The 18007-nt window shown below is 51.3% G+C and overlaps 1 protein-coding gene across 1 annotated transcript; it reads right to left on the bottom strand.

The window, feature by feature from the left end:
• Positions 1-1711: 1711 nt before the first annotated feature.
• Positions 1712-14597, bottom strand: LOC147729288 (uncharacterized). The gene is made up of 4 exons (XM_086959906.1): positions 14318-14597; positions 12732-12827; positions 11915-12049; positions 1712-2160 (listed from the first exon to the last, which is right to left on the bottom strand). The coding sequence occupies exons 1-4, from the start codon at positions 14595-14597 to the stop codon at positions 1712-1714; spliced, it is 960 nt and encodes a 319-aa protein (XP_086816032.1).
• Between the last annotated feature and the right edge of the window lie 3410 nt (positions 14598-18007).

Below are 18007 nucleotides of genomic sequence, written 5' to 3'. Positions count from 1 at the left end.
GTGCCTGTGGCAGAAGTGAGTGACTTTTCCTCTGAGCCGTTAACCACACCAGCAACCGTATCTTCTGCACCAGGCCCAGGCGATATGTCTGAAGAGGATTGGCTAAGTCAGCTTGGGTTTGCTTGTCCCAGAAAGGACACAGAAGTGCAAAGTACATGAATCCGGGAGAACATTGTTTCAATGGTGCAGGCCTATCTGGATGACTCAACAGCGGTCAATATTACTGAGGACCCATTGGCGTATTGGCATGGGAAAAGAAACATATGGCGAGAGCTCACCAACCTGGCTATCAATTACTTGTCTTGCCCACTCGCGAGCATGTCTTCAGAACGTGTTTTTAGTTCTGCTGGTGGCATTGTGACTTCCAAAAGGACCCGCCTCTTGCCCGCAAATGTGGAGCGGCTCACCATGATAAAGATGAACCAGCACTTCATACCACCAGATTACAAAGTACGAGAATGCACGCAGGAAGAAGAGGACACCGACCTACCTGAGGGAAGTTTTCCTCAGTTACCAGAAGTACTACCGACTCAATTTGCAGAGTTTGAGGACGAGCTCTGCTTCCCTGACATCGAGTTCTGAAAATGAGTCAATGAATCACTAACTTTATTTTTCGTCCTTATTCACTTTTAATCCTGTGTGTCTGTCTTTCTTTGTTTAGCAAGTGCTTGATCACATTCACAACAAAACTGTAATCACCCAATCACAACAACAAGCCCATCAGCAGAACTGTCTTGATTTTGATGCCGCAGCATTCCTCAGGTTCACAAGTTGACAAGAACTCAGTCCTGGTCGTCTATCCTCCTCCTCCAGACTCACCCTATCCATTTCCCGTAATGCTGATGCCTGGATTCCGCACAATGAAGAAACTTACGTCGAAGAGTCACCTAAAGAGGGACTGGAAGTAGTGAGTCCTCATTTAAATACATTTTGCTAAGTGTGGCTTTTTTCCCGGATTTGCTTTTTGGCTGTTTGGGGGTGTCAAACTGGTTTGCGCCTGGGTTTACGGGTCTTGGCTGGGCCATTGCTGGCAAGGTCTATTAAGGGATGAAATTGGTTAGGAGGAAATGGGAGGTGAAAACGTTTAGGCGTTTTTGCTCGCTTGCCTGTCATAGGGTTGCTGTCTGTGGGGCTTCTAGGTTTTTGGGGGTGGGTTTTGGGGTCTGTGAGCACCGCTGCCACATTTCTAATGTTGATTGCTTTTGTTTTGCAGAAAATCCACGCCTGGAAACTCCAGTTGGGGCCCTGCTGCAGAACGCTTTAGGACACTGTGAATTCCAGGTGGAGCCAGCCCTCAAACACAAATTAAAGGTAAGATAAGCGTTTGGATGGGAGGTAGTATAATGGAGTATAAGGAGAGGCGAGAGAGTGACAGTGTTACTAGTAAAGTCCTAGGACTCTTGAATTAACTTACTCTGTGACAGGCATTTACATTGGAAAACATTAGGCCAATTACACGTGAACCAACACGATGACAGTGTTCAGTAAAACAAACTTACTGCAAAACCACCACCCACCAGGCTCAAAAGTAGTAAAAAACAGGTATGCTCAGATAAAGTTTGAAAAAGTATATTTTTATATCCCTAACAAAATAATCTCCCGCAAGACCCTCCCTAACCCCAACAAATAACAAGTCCTTCAAAAGTCCCCAAAAACCCCAACTCCCACTTCCCACCCCCCAAAAGTCTCTAAAAAAGGGGCAAGGGACACTCTAGGGATGCATGCTGTGGACTTTGGCCTCCAGGGCATCATGCCTTAGGGCCAGGGCATCGTACTGCTCCCTGAAGATGGCGTGGTCTAAGCGGTGGCCCTCCAACAAATTTTGATTTTCCTTCAACTTGCGGAACTTCGCCTCCGGGTCGGACACTCTGTGGGTTGCACGGCGCAAGCGAGCCTTGAGAGTACTGTGAGGGGCAGCCTTTGCTGCTCGGCGGTGGCGTCTGCCAGCCCGACTCCGTACCGCCGGAGCACTGCGCTGACCGGCAGAACGTGGGGGCGCGGAGGAGGATGCAGGTGTCCCAGTAGATGTACTGGACTGCGTGTCCTCCCCCTCCAGTTCCACCAGCTGCCGATATTCGGCAACAGTGGCATCCAGCCTCCGTTGCCGGGCCAGTAGAGCCTGCATACTCCTGGATGGTTTGGATGTTTTAGTACGACCAACTATATGAAGAAAGAAAGACATAATCTGTAACCAATGCTCTTTAAGAATATGATTAACACAAAATGATTCAGCAGAAAGTTGTGTCACAGTACAACTAGCAACTAGCCAGCGCAGTACAAAACTATTGAGGCCAGTATCATGGGTGTCCGCAGGGAGGGGCAAGGGGGGGCGCTTGCCCCCCCCTGTATCGCAGGTCCATCCAGTGCTGGCCCAGTGACAATATGGTAATTACAGCAGGCTGGGACCGACAGACAGATAGAGGCAGAGACAGGGACAGAGAGATAGAGAGGGAGATGGAGAGGGAGACAGAGGGAGAGCGAGAGAGGGATTGAGACTGAGGGTGACAGAGGGAGGGAGACAGAGAGGGAGACAGAGAGACGGAGACAGAGGGAGACAGAGAGACGGAGACGGAGGGAGACAGAGAGAGAGGGAGACGGACAGAGTGAGTGAGACAGAGGGAGAGAGAGAGGGGGAGAGAGAGCAAGAGAGGGAGACAGGCAGAGAGGGAGGGAGACAGAGAGAGAGAGGGAGGGAGGGAGAGAGAGACAGACAGAGAGACACAGACAGAGACAGATGGAGGCAGAGACAGGGAAAGGGGCAGACAGGCAGAGACAGACAGAGAGACAGAGAGGGAGACAGAGGGAGGGAAACAGTGACAGATAGCGACAGGGACAGACTGACAGATAGGTGCAGAGACAGGGACAGACAGAGAGGAAGACGGAGAGGGAGACAGAAGGTGAGAGAGAGAGGGAGGGAGCCAGAGGGTGACAGAGGGAGGGAGACAGAGAGAGAGAGACAGCGAGGTAGAGGGAGACACAGGGAGACAGAAAGAGGGAGACAGAGAGAGAGGGAGAGGGAAACAGAGAGAGGGAGGGAGACAGAGAGAGAGGGAGGGAGACAGAGATAGAGGGATGGAGAGAGACAGAGAGAGAGAGAAAGAAAGATGTGTGTATGCCAGGTCTGGTGGCTCAGTGGACGAAGGCGTCTGCTGCAGGGGCATGAGTTCAACCTCATGGTCATAGTCTTTTTTGTTGCACTAGATCCACCCCCCTCCCCCACTGACCCTGCCCCCATCGGTGCGGCCCTTGGCCACAAACCACACTGTCAATTTGGCCCCGAGAGAAAGTTTGTGAGGACCCATGCTCTATAACCACATCCTCCTGATTTAGAATTGTTTTTTTCTGGCATTTTTAGTTTTTCCCTCTGTTTTAATGTAGTTGCCAGGTCGTCTGCTGTGGTGCTGCACAAGATTTTTCTCTTCCCCCTATGGGGTTCTTTGTTTATTTAAGCTCTATGTCGTGTTAGATTTAAAAAAAAAATATTTAATACTTGTGCTCAATCATGTCAGGAGATGGTGATGATGTTGCCCCCCCCGGAAACATTTCTGTGGACGCCCATGGCCAGTATCTATGTAACCTCACACTTCTTCATCCTTTCTCTAACATTAGTGGGAGTTTAAGGAACAAATTGTACGAGCACTATGGACTTCCATTAGAGTAGACTATGACAGTACACACCAGTCTTATTCTTCTTCTTCTCTCTTGTTTAGTGTTGGAGACGGGACCCTGGCCGGCCAAGACTTGCGTCGAGGTCAGTCAGGGATCACCATTCCCAAGGTCAGGGCAAGGGAGTCACACACCAAGGCAACCCCTACTCGCCCTCTAGGTAACGTGGCGCGAGCAGTCAAGGCTAAACTTGGAGGCGATGTAAGTTAAGTATTTGCGCACGCACCCCAGCAACAACAGCCAAAGGCCCACCACAAAGGAAAACCCCACACAAGGTTATGTAAAAATAGCCTTTGTATTATCATAAATATACATCAGATAAAACACACATCTTATTACACTGTGCCAACAGACACGGGCGGAATTTACAAGGGATATTTGTACAGGACAGGGCCACTTGAACCACTGTCAAGGGTATCAGCACTTTTAGAAATAATACTTTCAGAAATAGCACACAATATAAAAGTAGAGCATACAACCAGTAATCACTGGTAACAGGACCTCACTAGCACCACCTGTACTAGGGAGAAAACAACCACCTACATGTCACACTACCTGTAGGGGTGTAAAAGCAAAACACATGATGCAATGCATGACATTCATTCAGAGGTGTAAAGGCACATGACGCATAAACAATACATTCAGAGGTGCAGAATCAATAACAATTTTGCCAAACTCACAAGTCACCACCTGTGACTGTCCCGGTGTCCCAATGTCAGGGCCTAAACGTGGCAGTTGCCCACAAAGTGCTGGGCAACTGGAGCAGGGAAAGTTAGCGCAAAGTTGGAACCTCTCTGGGCTCAAAGAACCACCACTGTGGCACTGGTGAGCCTCTCTCAGGCTCTCTTACACCAGTAAGGGGGGGGGCTGCTGAGCCTCTCAGGGCTCCAGCAACGAACAGGTGCAGCCTCGCTGGGCTGGGGGATCCCTCGCTCTGGGGACCCGGATCACAGACAAATGCCCCTCAAGAGCCTCACAGGCTCACGGACGAAATGCCCCTCAGAGCCTCTCTGGGCTCGTCAAACAAGAAATGCGCCGGTCGTTGGAGCCTCTCTTAGGCTCGGGTTGGAGTCCCCCTCTTGGGGACTCGGGTCGCTCAACAATGCCCCCTAAGAGCCTCTCTGGCTCTTAATCACTACAGGCGCGAGGTCGCGCTACAGAGAGGGGGCGGGGCGGACACCGGCAATGTGTCCCGACGCTCCCCCCCTCCTCTGCAGGCACCTGCACTCACCGGGTTCGCGCTGGGCTCTCCAGCGACGGCGGGTCTCTCCCGCTGGTCCCGGGGCTCTCCTCTTCACTCGGGGAGCCTCGGCAGGCTCTCTCGCGGCTCGGCGATGGAGGCGGGACTTCCGGGTTGACTCTCCCGGGCCGCGCGGTGATTGGTCGGCCACCTCACCACTTCCGGGTCGCCGCGGGCAGCGCGGCGGCTCGCTTTAGGCAGGCAGGCGGCTTCCCAGGTGATCCGAGGAGTGGGCTCCCTCGTAGATCAATCAAACCGGGCAAAGTAAAGCGGCAATGAGCGGGGTGGCACCCGCGCCGCCAAATCACCACACGGGGCGGACAAAATACAGCGCTCACAGCGCTCGGGCAAAATCCAGCGTTTTCAAGCGCTAGGCAGGCGATCTCAGCGCTCCCAGCGCTGAAGGGCAGAGAGCAGCGCTCTCAGGCAAGAAGTCCTCAGTGCTCCCCAGCACTGGAGGACAGGACAGGGCTCCAGCAGGGCTGGAGGCAGGCAGGGGGGGCAAGGCTGGGCCAGAGCCAGCACACTGGGTCTCCAGGCAGGGAGACTCCCCAAGTGGCGGTCCTTCTGGCCCCAGCAGCGGCACAAGCCCCCTCTGGCAGGATTCCAAAGTAGAACATTTTCAGTGGGGACACAGCCCCTTCTTATACTGACAAATCCTTTGTTTCAGGGTGCAGGGTGGGGGAAAAACCAGTCGCAGCTGGTTCTGGAGCACTCTTGATGGCCCAACTACCCATTCCTTTCACTGGGGAGGCTAGGGTCATTAGACACACCACAGGGGGGCGGAGCCAGCATTGTGTGGGGAAAACCCAGCCCATCCAGGACACAGGTACACTCCTCCCACACATCACTCATGCTAATCTCCCACTCACCACCGGGCAGACCCATCCAGACTTCCTGGAGCCTGGCATGCCAGCCAGCTCCAGCCAATCACGCTCCAGCACCCTCACTGCACACATATCTCAATGTCCAGAAGTAGCACTTCCCAACTAGACACACACATGCCGCAGACACCATCTTGCAGCATTCACTCTCACGAGTTTAAGCATACCAAACTCAAGCCTGCGCTCCCCATGCATCAGGAACTACCAGGGACACACACATTCCCCATGCATTCCTATGGGAGGGCAGGCCAGCCATACTACACGCACGCACTTTCACTCTGGGACTCAGGGTAGAGTGCGCAGAGACCCAAAAATCACTGACACAGGGTCACAAATAAGGCAAAAAGTCTAGGGGTGAACCTACCCTGTGGGCCAAGTCCAACACAACCCCCTTCCAGCCAAAACGCAGGGGAGAACAATCACCACCGTGATGGACTTCCCTGCTTGGGGCGATAGAACACGGACGCAGGCCCGCCACTGCCGGGACACTCTCCTGTTCTATGCCACGGTGAACCCCTAGGGTTCCTTCTAAAGCTACTGTAAGGACCAACTGGGATACCCCACTGGTACTCCTCAGCTGTCCGCGGCCAGGACCAGGCCCTGGGCCACCCAGGTGCCACCGGTCCTTGCCAATTTGCAGAGCGGGGGTAGTAACCCCTGGCACATAGTGTCCATTCTCCACTCTCCCTGTCTGCAAGACAGGACTAGACTGCCACTGGTTTACCAGCCTTTGGTCTACAACCTCAGGCGGACCAGGAGTCTCAGGGAAGGCTCTCCTCCCCTTACCTCTTCTTCTAGGGTTCCTCCTCCTCCTCGTGCGAGGGGGACACCCAGAACGCCATTCCAACCTAGGGTTTAACCCCTCAGGTTGCACCGGGGTCAGAGGTGGGCTTTCCCACCCTCTGCACCCCCTTCCAGAGGTCTGCCCTCTCCCAACTGGAGAAGTTCTTCTGGAAGAACCGGTCAGGACACTGGTTACAGTCGTCCCACCCTACCGGTCAGGCCGAACCTGAACCTGGCCTCCCAACCTCCGGTCTAAAACCTTTGGTGGAATAATTGCCTGGCACTCCAGGACTTCTGGAGACTCACACGCAATCCCCCTGAGGCTGACACATGACCCATGTGTCGTGTGACTGTCTGTCTGGCGCAGATCTCCCGCCTCCTGTCCACCTGACAGTGCGCAAAGATCCCCCAGACCAGAAGTGGCGCCACCCGGGTCCACCCAAGAAGATATAGCCCCACTGGCTAGTCTCTGGTCCACTGGTGCATCCACTGGGAAACTCATCCCCCAATCACTCCTCGCTTCGGACTTCTGTGCCCTCCCAACTGAAGCGACACTGCCGGACACTGGAACCCCTGGAGCTCTAGTTACAGACGCTCCAGGTTCCCTAGACACTAGGAGATCCTCCTCAAGTGTACTAATAGGACAGCCTAGGTCCCCAACCTGGTGTTCCCTCAAGAAACCACCCAAGTTCTGAGACAGGGCGTCGGGCCTCTGGGTGCTCTCAGCCACCCACTGACTCCTGCTCCACTGAGCCAGGCAGTCAGCCCTTCCACCCTTCTCACTATACTGGGACCTAGCTGGGCTACACTGAGCCCCTTCCACCACGCTGGGCTGGAAGCTCCCTGTACCACTGCTGTTGGACTCACTCTCCAATGACTGTACAGAGCCTCTGGCCCTCTCCCAGCGGTCTGCTTCATCTGCAAGCCCACTTGCCTCAGACAATCCACACCCCAACAGGTGTGTGCTCAACCCTGGAGAACAACAACTGAGCAGGTGCTCCTTGACAATCAGGTCAAACAAGACATCAAAATCATCTCTCGTGTGAACCTTTACCCAATCAAACAGTGTATCACAACATTCATCCTCAAATTCCTCCCACGACTGGTGAGGCAGCTTCCTACTGCCCCTGAATTTCAACCTTAACTCCTCCTCTGGGGAAACAGGTACCAGACTGGGGGAACTGGGAGTGGGACTGCTCGCACTGGGCTCTACATAGCTGCCACCACTGGACTCCACCCTCCCTGGGGAATCCAGAAAATCATGACTGCGGTCAGGGGATAACCTACACTCTAGGGCTATCTTCTCCCTGGCCAAGGCCCTCTCAGCGTCTGCAATCCGCTCATTCACACCCAGCTGCGCCATCTTCCAGGCATGCTCTAACCTGAGCTTCTCCATGGCCAGCTGGTGCTCCCTTTCTTCTCTCCTATCCACCCACTCTTCTGGGGACAGGGAAAGGGATGGGGGGCTACATCTGACACGGGACCCAGCAAGGGACTCCCTATCTAGGGGGTACTCGCTCTCTGCTGGCGCCCCTGTGCTATCATCTTCTTCCTCCTCCTCTGAATCTTCAGGGCTCCCCACAGACCCACCACCCTCCTGGTGTGAATCCCAGGCCCTTTCCTCACTGCGCGCAAGATCCCACTGACCCTTTTGCCATAGGATCAGGCTGCTCCTAAGTTCAGACTGAGTATCTGACTCATCCACTCCTATGCCTCTCTCTCCACAGAACCTTACCAACTCTCCCATACTGTATCCAAACAGATCACAGAAATCAAAAGCAGGCTCCATTCTGGCGGACGTTCTAGAGAAGAGATTACACAGGGAACCTAGGGGTCTGAGCTTACACAGGAGTACACAATTCACAAAGGTTCAGCAAGTTCTCTCTCCCAGAGAACTCACACTCACTTGCCTAGTGCCACACACCATTCATTCACACACAACCCCCCCCTCGGACTGGTAAGGCAGTTTCTACCACCCCTGATTCCTCAACCTGACCACACGTGACACAGGTACCAAACTCTGGGCGCGGGGCAGGGGAACAAATGTACTGGACACAATTGCACAATGATACCTCAGGAGAAGAAAATAATAGAACTTCACCAAAAACACAATAATCCCCAAAATGTGGTCATCTAAAATGCAGAGCTTTGTAGTGGCCAGTTGCCACTGTGGTACAACGCAAACACAAATCCTTATCCTCACCGCTTGCCGCCAATGTTGGAGACGGGACCCTGGCCGGCCAAGACTCGCGTCGAGGTCAGTCAGGGATCACCATTCCCAAGGTCAGGGCAAGGGAGTCACACACCCAGGCAACCCCTACTCGCCCTCTAGGTAACGTGGCGCGAGCAGTCAAGGCTAAACTTGGAGGCGATGTAAGTTAAGTATTTGCGCACGCACCCCAGCAACAACAACCAAAGGCCCACCACAAAGGAAAACCCCACACAAGGTTATGTAAAAATAGCCTTTGTATTATCATAAATATACATCAGATAAAACACACATCTTATTACACTGTGCCAACAGACACGGGCGGAATTTACAAGGGATATTTGTACAGGACAGGGCCACTTGAACCACTGTCAAGGGTATCAGCACTTTTAGAAATAATACTTTCAGAAATAGCACACAATATAAAAGTAGAGCATACAACCAGTAATCACTGGTAACAGGACCTCACTAGCAACACCTGTACTAGGGAGAAAACAACCACCTACATGTCACACTACCTTTAGGGGTGTAAAAGCAAAACACATGATGCAATGCATGACATTCATTCAGAGGTGTAAAGGCACATGACGCATAAACAATACATTCAGAGGTGCAGAATCAATAACAATTTCGCCAAACTCACAAGTCACCACCTGTGACTGTCCCGGTGTCCCAATGTCAGGGCCTAAACGTGGCAGTTGCCCACAAAGTGCTGGGCAACTGGAGCAGGGAAAGTTAGCGCAAAGTTGGAACCTCTCTGGGCTCAAAGAACCACCACTGTGGCACTGGTGAGCCTCTCTCAGGCTCTCTTACACCAGTAAGGGGGGGGGGGGGCTGCTGAGCCTCTCAGGGCTCCAGCAACGAACAGGTGCAGCCTCGCTGGGCTGGGGGATCCCTCGCTCTGGGGACCCGGATCACAGACAAATGCCCCTCAAGAGCCTCGTAGGCTCATGGACGAAATGCCCCTCAGAGCCTCTCTGGGCTCGTCAAACAAGAAATGCGCCGGTCGTTGGAGCCTCTCTTAGGCTCGGGTTGGAGTCCCCCTCTTGGGGACTCGGGTCGCTCAACAATGCCCCCTAAGAACCTCTCTGGCTCTTAATCACTACAGGCGCGAGGTCGCGCTACAGAGAGGGGGCGGGGCGGACACCGGCAATGCGTCCCGACGCTCCCCCCCTCCTCTGCAGGCACCTGCACTCACCGGGTTCGCGCTGGGCTCTCCAGTGACGGCGGGTCTCTCCCGCTGGTCCCGGGGCTCTCCTCTTCACTCGGGGAGCCTCGGCAGGCTCTCTCGCGGCTCGGCGATGGAGGCGGGACTTCCGGGTTGACTCTCCCGGGCTGCGCGGTGATTGGTCGGCCGCCTCACCACTTCCGGGTCGCCGCGGGCAGCGCGGCGGCTCGCTTTAGGCAGGCAGGCGGCTTCCCAGGTGATCCGAGGAGTGGGCTCCCTCGTAGATCAATCAAACCGGGCAAAGTAAAGCGGCAATGAGCGGGGTGGCACCCGCGCCGCCAAATCACCACACGGGGCGGACAAAATACAGCGCTCACAGCGCTCGGGCAAAATCCAGCGTTTTCAAGCGCTAGGCAGGCGATCTCAGCGCTCCCAGCGCTGAAGGGCAGAGAGCAGCGCTCTCAGGCAAGAAGTCCTCAGTGCTCCCCAGCACTGGAGGACAGGACAGGGCTCCAGCAGGGCTGGAGGCAGGCAGGGGGGGCAAGGCTGGGCCAGAGCCAGCACACTGGGTCTCCAGGCAGGGAGACTCCCCAAGTGGCAGTCCTTCTGGCCCCAGCAGCGGCACAAGCCCCCTCTGGCAGGATTCCAAAGTAAAACATTTTCAGTGGGGACACAGCCCCTTCTTATATTGACAAATCCTTTTTTTTCAGGGTGCAGGGTGGGGGAAAAACCAGTCGCAGCTGGTTCTGGAACACTCTCGATGGCCCAACCACCCATTCCTTTCACTGGGGAGGCTAGGGTCATTAGACACACCACAGGGGGGCGGAGCCAGCATTGTGTGGGGAAAACCCAGCCAATCCAGGACACAGGTACACTCCTCCCACACATCACTCATGCTAATCTTCCACTCACCACCGGGCAGACCCATCCAGACTTCCTGGAGCCTGGCATGCCAGCCAGCTCCAGCCAATCACGCTCCAGCACCCTCACTGCACACATATCTCAATGTCCAGAAGTAGCACTTCCCAACTAGACACACACATGCCGCAGACACCATCTTGCAGCATTCACTCTCACGAGTTTAAGCATACCAAACTCGAGCCTGCACTCCCCACGCATCAGGAACTACCAGGGACACACACATTCCCCATGCATTCCTATGGGAGGGCAGGCCAGCCATACTACACGCACGCACTTTCACTCTGGTACTCAGGGGAAAGTGCGCAGAGACCCAAAAATCACTGACACAGGGTCACAAATAAGGCAAAAAGTCTAGGGGTGAACCTACCCTGCGGGCCAAGTCCAACATTTAGGAAAATTGTTTGGTACGTTATCTGCAAGCCAGCATAATGCCAGCGCAGTGAACTTGCACCTTATAAAAATAACAGACGCACGCCATGATGAGTGACATACACTTGCGTTACTGTACCGGTCCAGTACATGCAGGTGGTGAAGCTCTTACTTTTCTATTACGGGTGGCACTGAGAATACTCTGTTACAAGGGCTACTGCTTAATTAATTTAACTTTCACCCTACAGTGCAAATGAGTACTAGGAAAGGAAAATCAAGGAGATAAATAATGGGATTATCTATCACTTCACATGGGATGTATTTGCTTACATATGGGATGACTTCAGGTGCTTTGCTTTTTATTGAGTGACCAGTGATACATCCACACATGAATGATGTACTACTACTAAAATTATTAAGAGGTGGGGAGTGGCCACCGTACTATTAACCGGTTATATGCTGTGCTTGCAATAAAAACTACTGCTACTATTCATGGTAGTTTTTTGACAAAATTACAACTTCTTTTCCTTGCCTTTCCTACACTGGAACGGATGTGCGGGTGCGGTGTTACATGCTCTTCAAAGTAACACGTAGTTCATCCAGTGACCGTCTACTCTCTGTAGATACACATCATATGCTATCTAAGAGTCAGATAGTACCATGATCCAGCTTACCTCTACCCGCCACCACCACTGTCTGCTTCCTCACAGTATCTTCTTCGGCCACTTGCGCCGCCTCCTCCCCAGAGTTGTACTCGGAGTCGACCACCACCACCACATCCGAGCTGGCCCCGCCACCAGATGTTCCACCTACAAAGTAGATTTAAGAATGTTAGATTACACCACTAACTAGTATTTGGTCTAGGAATGAAGAAATGTGAAAACAACAGAAAAAGTAATTGACTGTCTACTCTAAAGTAAAAATGTCCCTCCTTCCAGGGAAGGCTGTTGTCTTGCTGCACTTTTTTGTCACAATTGATGAATGCTTGCTTAATTTTAACACACACCATTTTTCTCTGAACAGACAGAAGCTGGACTTCTAAGGACAAGAGCAACATCAACTTCAAACCAGGTGAAAGCTCGGCTCGACCACAAGAAATGTGTTCCATTACTCATCAACTCAGCACCAAGCACTTTTCCATTTCCAGCTAACTTAATTTTAATACATGTGTTTACTTTTAATAAAGCTTTTAAACTTGAATAGACTCTGTGGTTTTTGGTCCTCCAGACTAGAGTGACTGAGCGAAAGGTTTTGCAATTTTTGCAAGGAGGAGTCCGTGCCTCTGACACTACCAGGTTTATACAGTGCGCCAAACACGCCACTCTGAAATATTATTACTCTTGTGTTTAGTGTGTATAGTTCGGTTTGTGGAGAATTGTCCCTGCAACAGTAGTATTATGGATTGTGCTCCTATCTAAACACTATTTCGAAAAAATTAAATTAGGAACGCTTGGACAACAATAGGTCCTCTATATTTAAATGAAAACTTACTGGGGCCAGCAAAGGAGCACTCGCCGCCCTGGCCTGCATCCTCCTCCTCTGGAGCCACAGCATCCTCCTGTTCCCTCCGCTTGCCCCTGGGGGGACCTGACGTACAACATGAAAGAAAGAACAGAAAACATTGATGATTGCTGCTTGTCGATGTCCTTGTCAACCAAATCAAACATTTAGAAAGAACAAGAACCAACTATTTCAGCCAAAAAGAGGGCTACAAAGGAAGGACTGCACCTGAGCCTCTACTCTAGGGGCAGATTTACAAGCTCCTTGCAGCTCTTTTGCTCCGTTCTTGCGTCACTTTTGTGACGCAGCGCCACAACAAGAGAGGCGTCATGGTGTGGCGTATATTAACAACGTGACGCATATGGGAGATGCATCCCATTCTAAAGCCCTGCGCCATAAGGGAGCGTTCCAGCGCAAGGGAGGGCGTTCCTGCGCAGGAACGCATACTAAAAGTGGCTATGGGGAATATATAAAATTTCAATCAGTCATTTAGGACAATGATGCGTCACTCAAACCCTGCGCCTGCATGAAGCAGATGTACGGCTTGACGCAGCATTGCTGGAGCTGCGCCATCGTTGCGACGCAACTCTATCAATGAGCCGCCTTTACGGCACTGATGCGTAACGCTTCGGTGACGTTTTGGGACCATGGTGTGCCGTATTGTAAATACGGCGCACCATGGGTGGTGCTGGCGTGCCGCACACTTTGCAGGGATGCGCAGGTAATTGCAAATCTGACACTTAGGGGCATACTTACGAGTTCTGGGCTGCACACCTCCAGAGGTGCGCCAGAACAAATGCGTAACGCAAAACTAACCTTGCGTCACGGAAGATGCGCCGCAATTACAATGCGGCACACCCTGGCGCAAGGGTAGGCAGATGCGTGACGCATCTCGTGACGAAAGAGGGGCGCATCTCTAGAGTCTCGTCGCAGGCGCGATGCAACTCTAGCAATGCTCAGGGCTGCCCAATACTCAACATACCGCATCAGTCCTTACGCCTGCTTCAAGCAAGTAGGCATAAAGAATTGACGTAGCAGCGTCGCAGAAGTGCCTGCGTTAAATCTTGTAGATTTCACGCAGGCACTTTTGCGAGGCGCACAGCTGCCTGACCCCCCCCCCCCTGCGTGGGAACGCACCCATTGTGGCGCAGGCCCAGGCCTTAACGTGGCGCATCTCCCTAGATGCATCACGTTGTACATGACTCGCAGGGATGCGCCACGTTTACGTCACTGTTGCGTCAGGTAAGGCAGCGTAAACGTGGCGCAAGGGGCTTGTAAATCTGCCCCTTTGTGTCTAGCATTACGCAGTTCTGTAAAGTACACTCATACATTACTCAGCCCAATTGAATGAACACAAAATAGAAAACAAATAAGCAGTGGCACCGCCACAGAGAAGGAGAGCAGTGCACCTGAAATGCACAGAAGATTTTGAAATATTAATTTACCTCTACTATCAATGTAATCGGCAGCATTATTGCTCTTTGTAAAAAAGTTAAAACAAACATTTGCAACATAACACACAGAGCAGGAGAAAAAACAGAGTAGTGAGTGATGAAAAAATTGCTACTACTACTCACCAAGCCCGGGGACCTCCACTCCCAGCAGGTCGAGCAGGTCGCGCTCCCGGTCCAGGAGATCCGTCCAGCGGTGGGTCACCTGTTTGTAGGTGCGCTGGACCCCCGAGATGTCAAACAGGGCCCGGCACACCTCCTCCCACCTCTTCTGATGCTCCTGGCGGTTGTTGTAGCCACCAGCGATCCTGCCGCCTGCCGCGATGGTCCTGGGGAGGCGGCGCTGTACATAGTAAACCAGTGCGCCCACCTCCTCAGGGCTGAAGATGTCCCTGGGCACCACCATTTCGCCCTCAAACGGCCACACGGGAGCCGGGCACGGGCTGCGGGGCCCGTCTTGGGCAGCTTGACTGCTGGCTTCACCATGGACTGGGCAGGTAGTAGCAACAAGGAGAAAAAATGAAAAAGAATAAGACTAGGGAAGAAGAAAATAAAAGTTTAAAAAAGTAGTTGAAAAGTAAACAAAAGTAGCCTAAAACACAAAAATATAGAGCTAGAAAACTAGAGGGATAGATAATAAGTTAAATAGATTCAAAAAATATTAAAACAAGCAAAGGATGGCAGAGATATAGAGAGGATAGAAACACCATGCCCAGACACATAGGAATGAATGAAAAACAAGATGGCGGCACGATCACGTGCGTGTAAGTAAGTTCGCATGCGATTTCTCTCGCGAACTCGTGCGAATTTGTATTCGCAAGGCGCTCATTCCGCGAGATTACACACAGCGGGCGGAAACGGAAATACGTCACGCAAACAAAATGGCGGCGCCCATACTCGACCTTGGGGTAATTTGCACGAGTTTGCGGCTTCCACGGTCGATTTCGCACAACGCCGCGCCTCGCGAATAGCGCAAAATTACCGAAAAATGATTTTTGCAAAAGCAAAACCAATGAGCAGGTGCAAAAGTTCAAGCTCATCATTTGTAACCATTCCCTGTAGTGCTTCCTGAAGGGGCCCTCCAGAATTCGGTTGCCTACTTGCAACTATTGTGTGACCCTGCTCTGACAGTCACAGAATAGTTACAAGTATGCCATTGCCAACAAAGATCCTGTTAAAATTTTTTTACATTGCAACACAAAGTAAAGGGAGCAGACAAGAAGGTGCCAGCCTTCATTAATGTCAGTTGGGGCAGGGCAGGTGTTGTTGTAATTTAGTTTTGCAAAACTTAAAGCACTTAGCAGGTGTGCTTTGCTTTGCCACAATAATGTACACTCACTGGTCAACCAGAGGGTGCTGTGATGACACCGAGGGTGGCATGGGTGTGCCAGCCAGAGGGTGACATGGGTGAACCAGAGTGCCAGTGTTGACAGAGGATGGCAGTGCTTTGCTTTCCCCCAATAATGTACACTGGTGAACAAGAGGGTGCTGTGATGTCACAGAGGGTGACATGGGTGAGCCAGAGGGTGGCATGGGTGAACAAAGAGAGTGCCAGTGGTGTCAGAGGGTGGCAGTGATGAAGAAAGGCTTGCAAACAGGCTGGGCACGTAGAAACAACAAGTTCGCAAAACTGGCGACCCGACAAGTAAGTTTGCAATTTGCGAAATTGTACGATACCCTCGCGAACTTGCAGAAACCCGTGCAAACACAAAAAAAAATCTGCAAAATCCGCGAGAATTCGCGGATTTTGCGGATTTTTACAATCCGCAAATTCGCAAATCCGCAAATTCACGGATTGCGAATCCGCAAAATCCGCCCATGCTTACTTGTAACACCTGTTCTGGGGAGGCGTAAGGTTTTGTCACTGCCCCAGGTTTACATGATGTTGTAAATCTGCGGATGTGTCAAATTCCATTGGTGTATAGTGGGAACACCCACAGCAATACCCATGGAACACCTCCATGACGTAGAGTAAGGCAAGGCAGCTCCATAAATGAGGCCATGCAGAGCCACACAGCCTGGCTTTGTGTTATAAGTAGATTTCAAGGATGACCAGAGGTAGCCATGAAGTATTACCATGTAAAGATTTATTAGTTGCTCCGGTAGATATAAGTTGTAATAAACCTTTACATCATAATACTTCACGGCTACCTCTGGTCATCCTTGAAATCTACTTATAACACTTTGCATCACCTATAAATATGATTTAGAGGCCTGCACCACCAGATCTTCATAAAGGGTGATGCTCCGGTGGCACAGAACCTCTAGTAAATGAGGGCACAGGTGTTAAAAAGAGAAATGTTTTCATTTCTTCTGTCATTTCTGACTCTGCAGGTGTATTGACTGCACAGCACACTTACAAAGTAAGAACAGTTTTAGAAGCTGTTTATGCATAGTATTTTGCAGTGGAAGGGAACCTTTCCAGTTCAAAACCTATGCTAGACTCTTGCGCTCACCCTTTGTCCACCATAAGCGTGGAAGGGTATACTCAGATGTGTGTCCCTTGCTCACCACCATCAGGATTCAAGCAAGCCGGGCCGAAGATGGCTGAAATGCCAGAAACCGGTCCCCGGAAGCATGTTTCCTTCCCAGTATAAGAATTGGCTTGGTAGTTTGGTCTGCCCTGTTCCCATGATGCACTGGGCCAGGGACAGACTAATTTGCATGTAGCCAGGTTCTGAGCTGGGATGGTGCAGTGAGCTAAAAAACGGTGATGGATCAAGCCCTGATCTTTGGACTGGGTAGGAGTGTTCTGCTTAATTCAGATACTCTGTCCATCACCACCCCCTTTTCCGAATCGTTTTGTCCACCATAAGCGTGGAAGGGTATACTCAGATGTGAGTCCCTTGCTCACTGCACCATCAGGATTCAAGCAAGCCGGGCCGTAGATGGCTGAAATGCCAGAAAACGGTCCCTGGAAGCTTGTTTCCTTCCCAGTATAAGAATTGGCTTGGTAGTTTGGTCTGCCCGGTTCCCATGATGCACTGGGCCAGGGACAGACTAATTTGCATGTAGCCAGGTTCTGAGCTGGGATGGTGCAGTGAGCTAAAAAACGGTGATGGATCAAGCCCTGATCTTTGGACTGGGTAGGAGTGTTCTGCGTTCAGTGTTCATAGATAAAAGGCTGCGGGTCCTTTTATCTATGAAACAGTAATCCCCTGGTGGGACGAGTGTTTGAGGAAGGGTTTTTTGGACTTAATAATACTTGCTTAAAAGCACAGGTTAAGGGTAGGTTTGGTTTCCATCATGGCCACTAATCTAGGGTTGGCTTTTGGCGAAGCAGAGATTCAATCCATTCTATCTGAAAACCCAAGCATACTAGATATGATGCCAGCCATACAGGTAAACAGTTTTGAAGGTTGGGCAAATATCTTGATACTTAAGATAAACCACTCCCGGGTATGTGTACATGGAATAACTATGGCTGAGTACTTGCGGGGCAATTGCGCCCCGAGTGGACTCATTGTGACAAATGCACCTCGGCTGTTCCTAGACGATAAATATTTTCTAAGGGACTGATACCTGATCATCTGGAAATGTACTCACGATTGGCTTGTACTAATAATAAAAACAGCGAAAAAAATGGCAGATAAAATCCTGGTCGAAATTCAAACCATTGAGGACCAGATCAAGACCACCATCTCAAGTAAGGCTTTTTCTAAAAATCAAGATGAGGGCATCAAAACAAGTAACGAGTATAAAGATTCTATCCTTTTCACTAAGTTGAAAAAATGTAAGAAAGACTTGGCCAAATTCTCATCGGAGAGAGTCTACCCATATACTAGTGACACCTTTGTGCCTGTGACATATAACAAG

The sequence above is a fragment of the Lissotriton vulgaris genome, chromosome 2_2 (genome assembly GCF_964263255.1).
Source record: "Lissotriton vulgaris chromosome 2_2, aLisVul1.2, whole genome shotgun sequence".
NCBI classification, from domain to species: Eukaryota; Metazoa; Chordata; class Amphibia; order Caudata; family Salamandridae; genus Lissotriton; species Lissotriton vulgaris.
The sequence above is the reverse complement of the archived record's forward strand: the minus strand, read 5'-3'. Positions and strand labels throughout refer to the sequence as shown.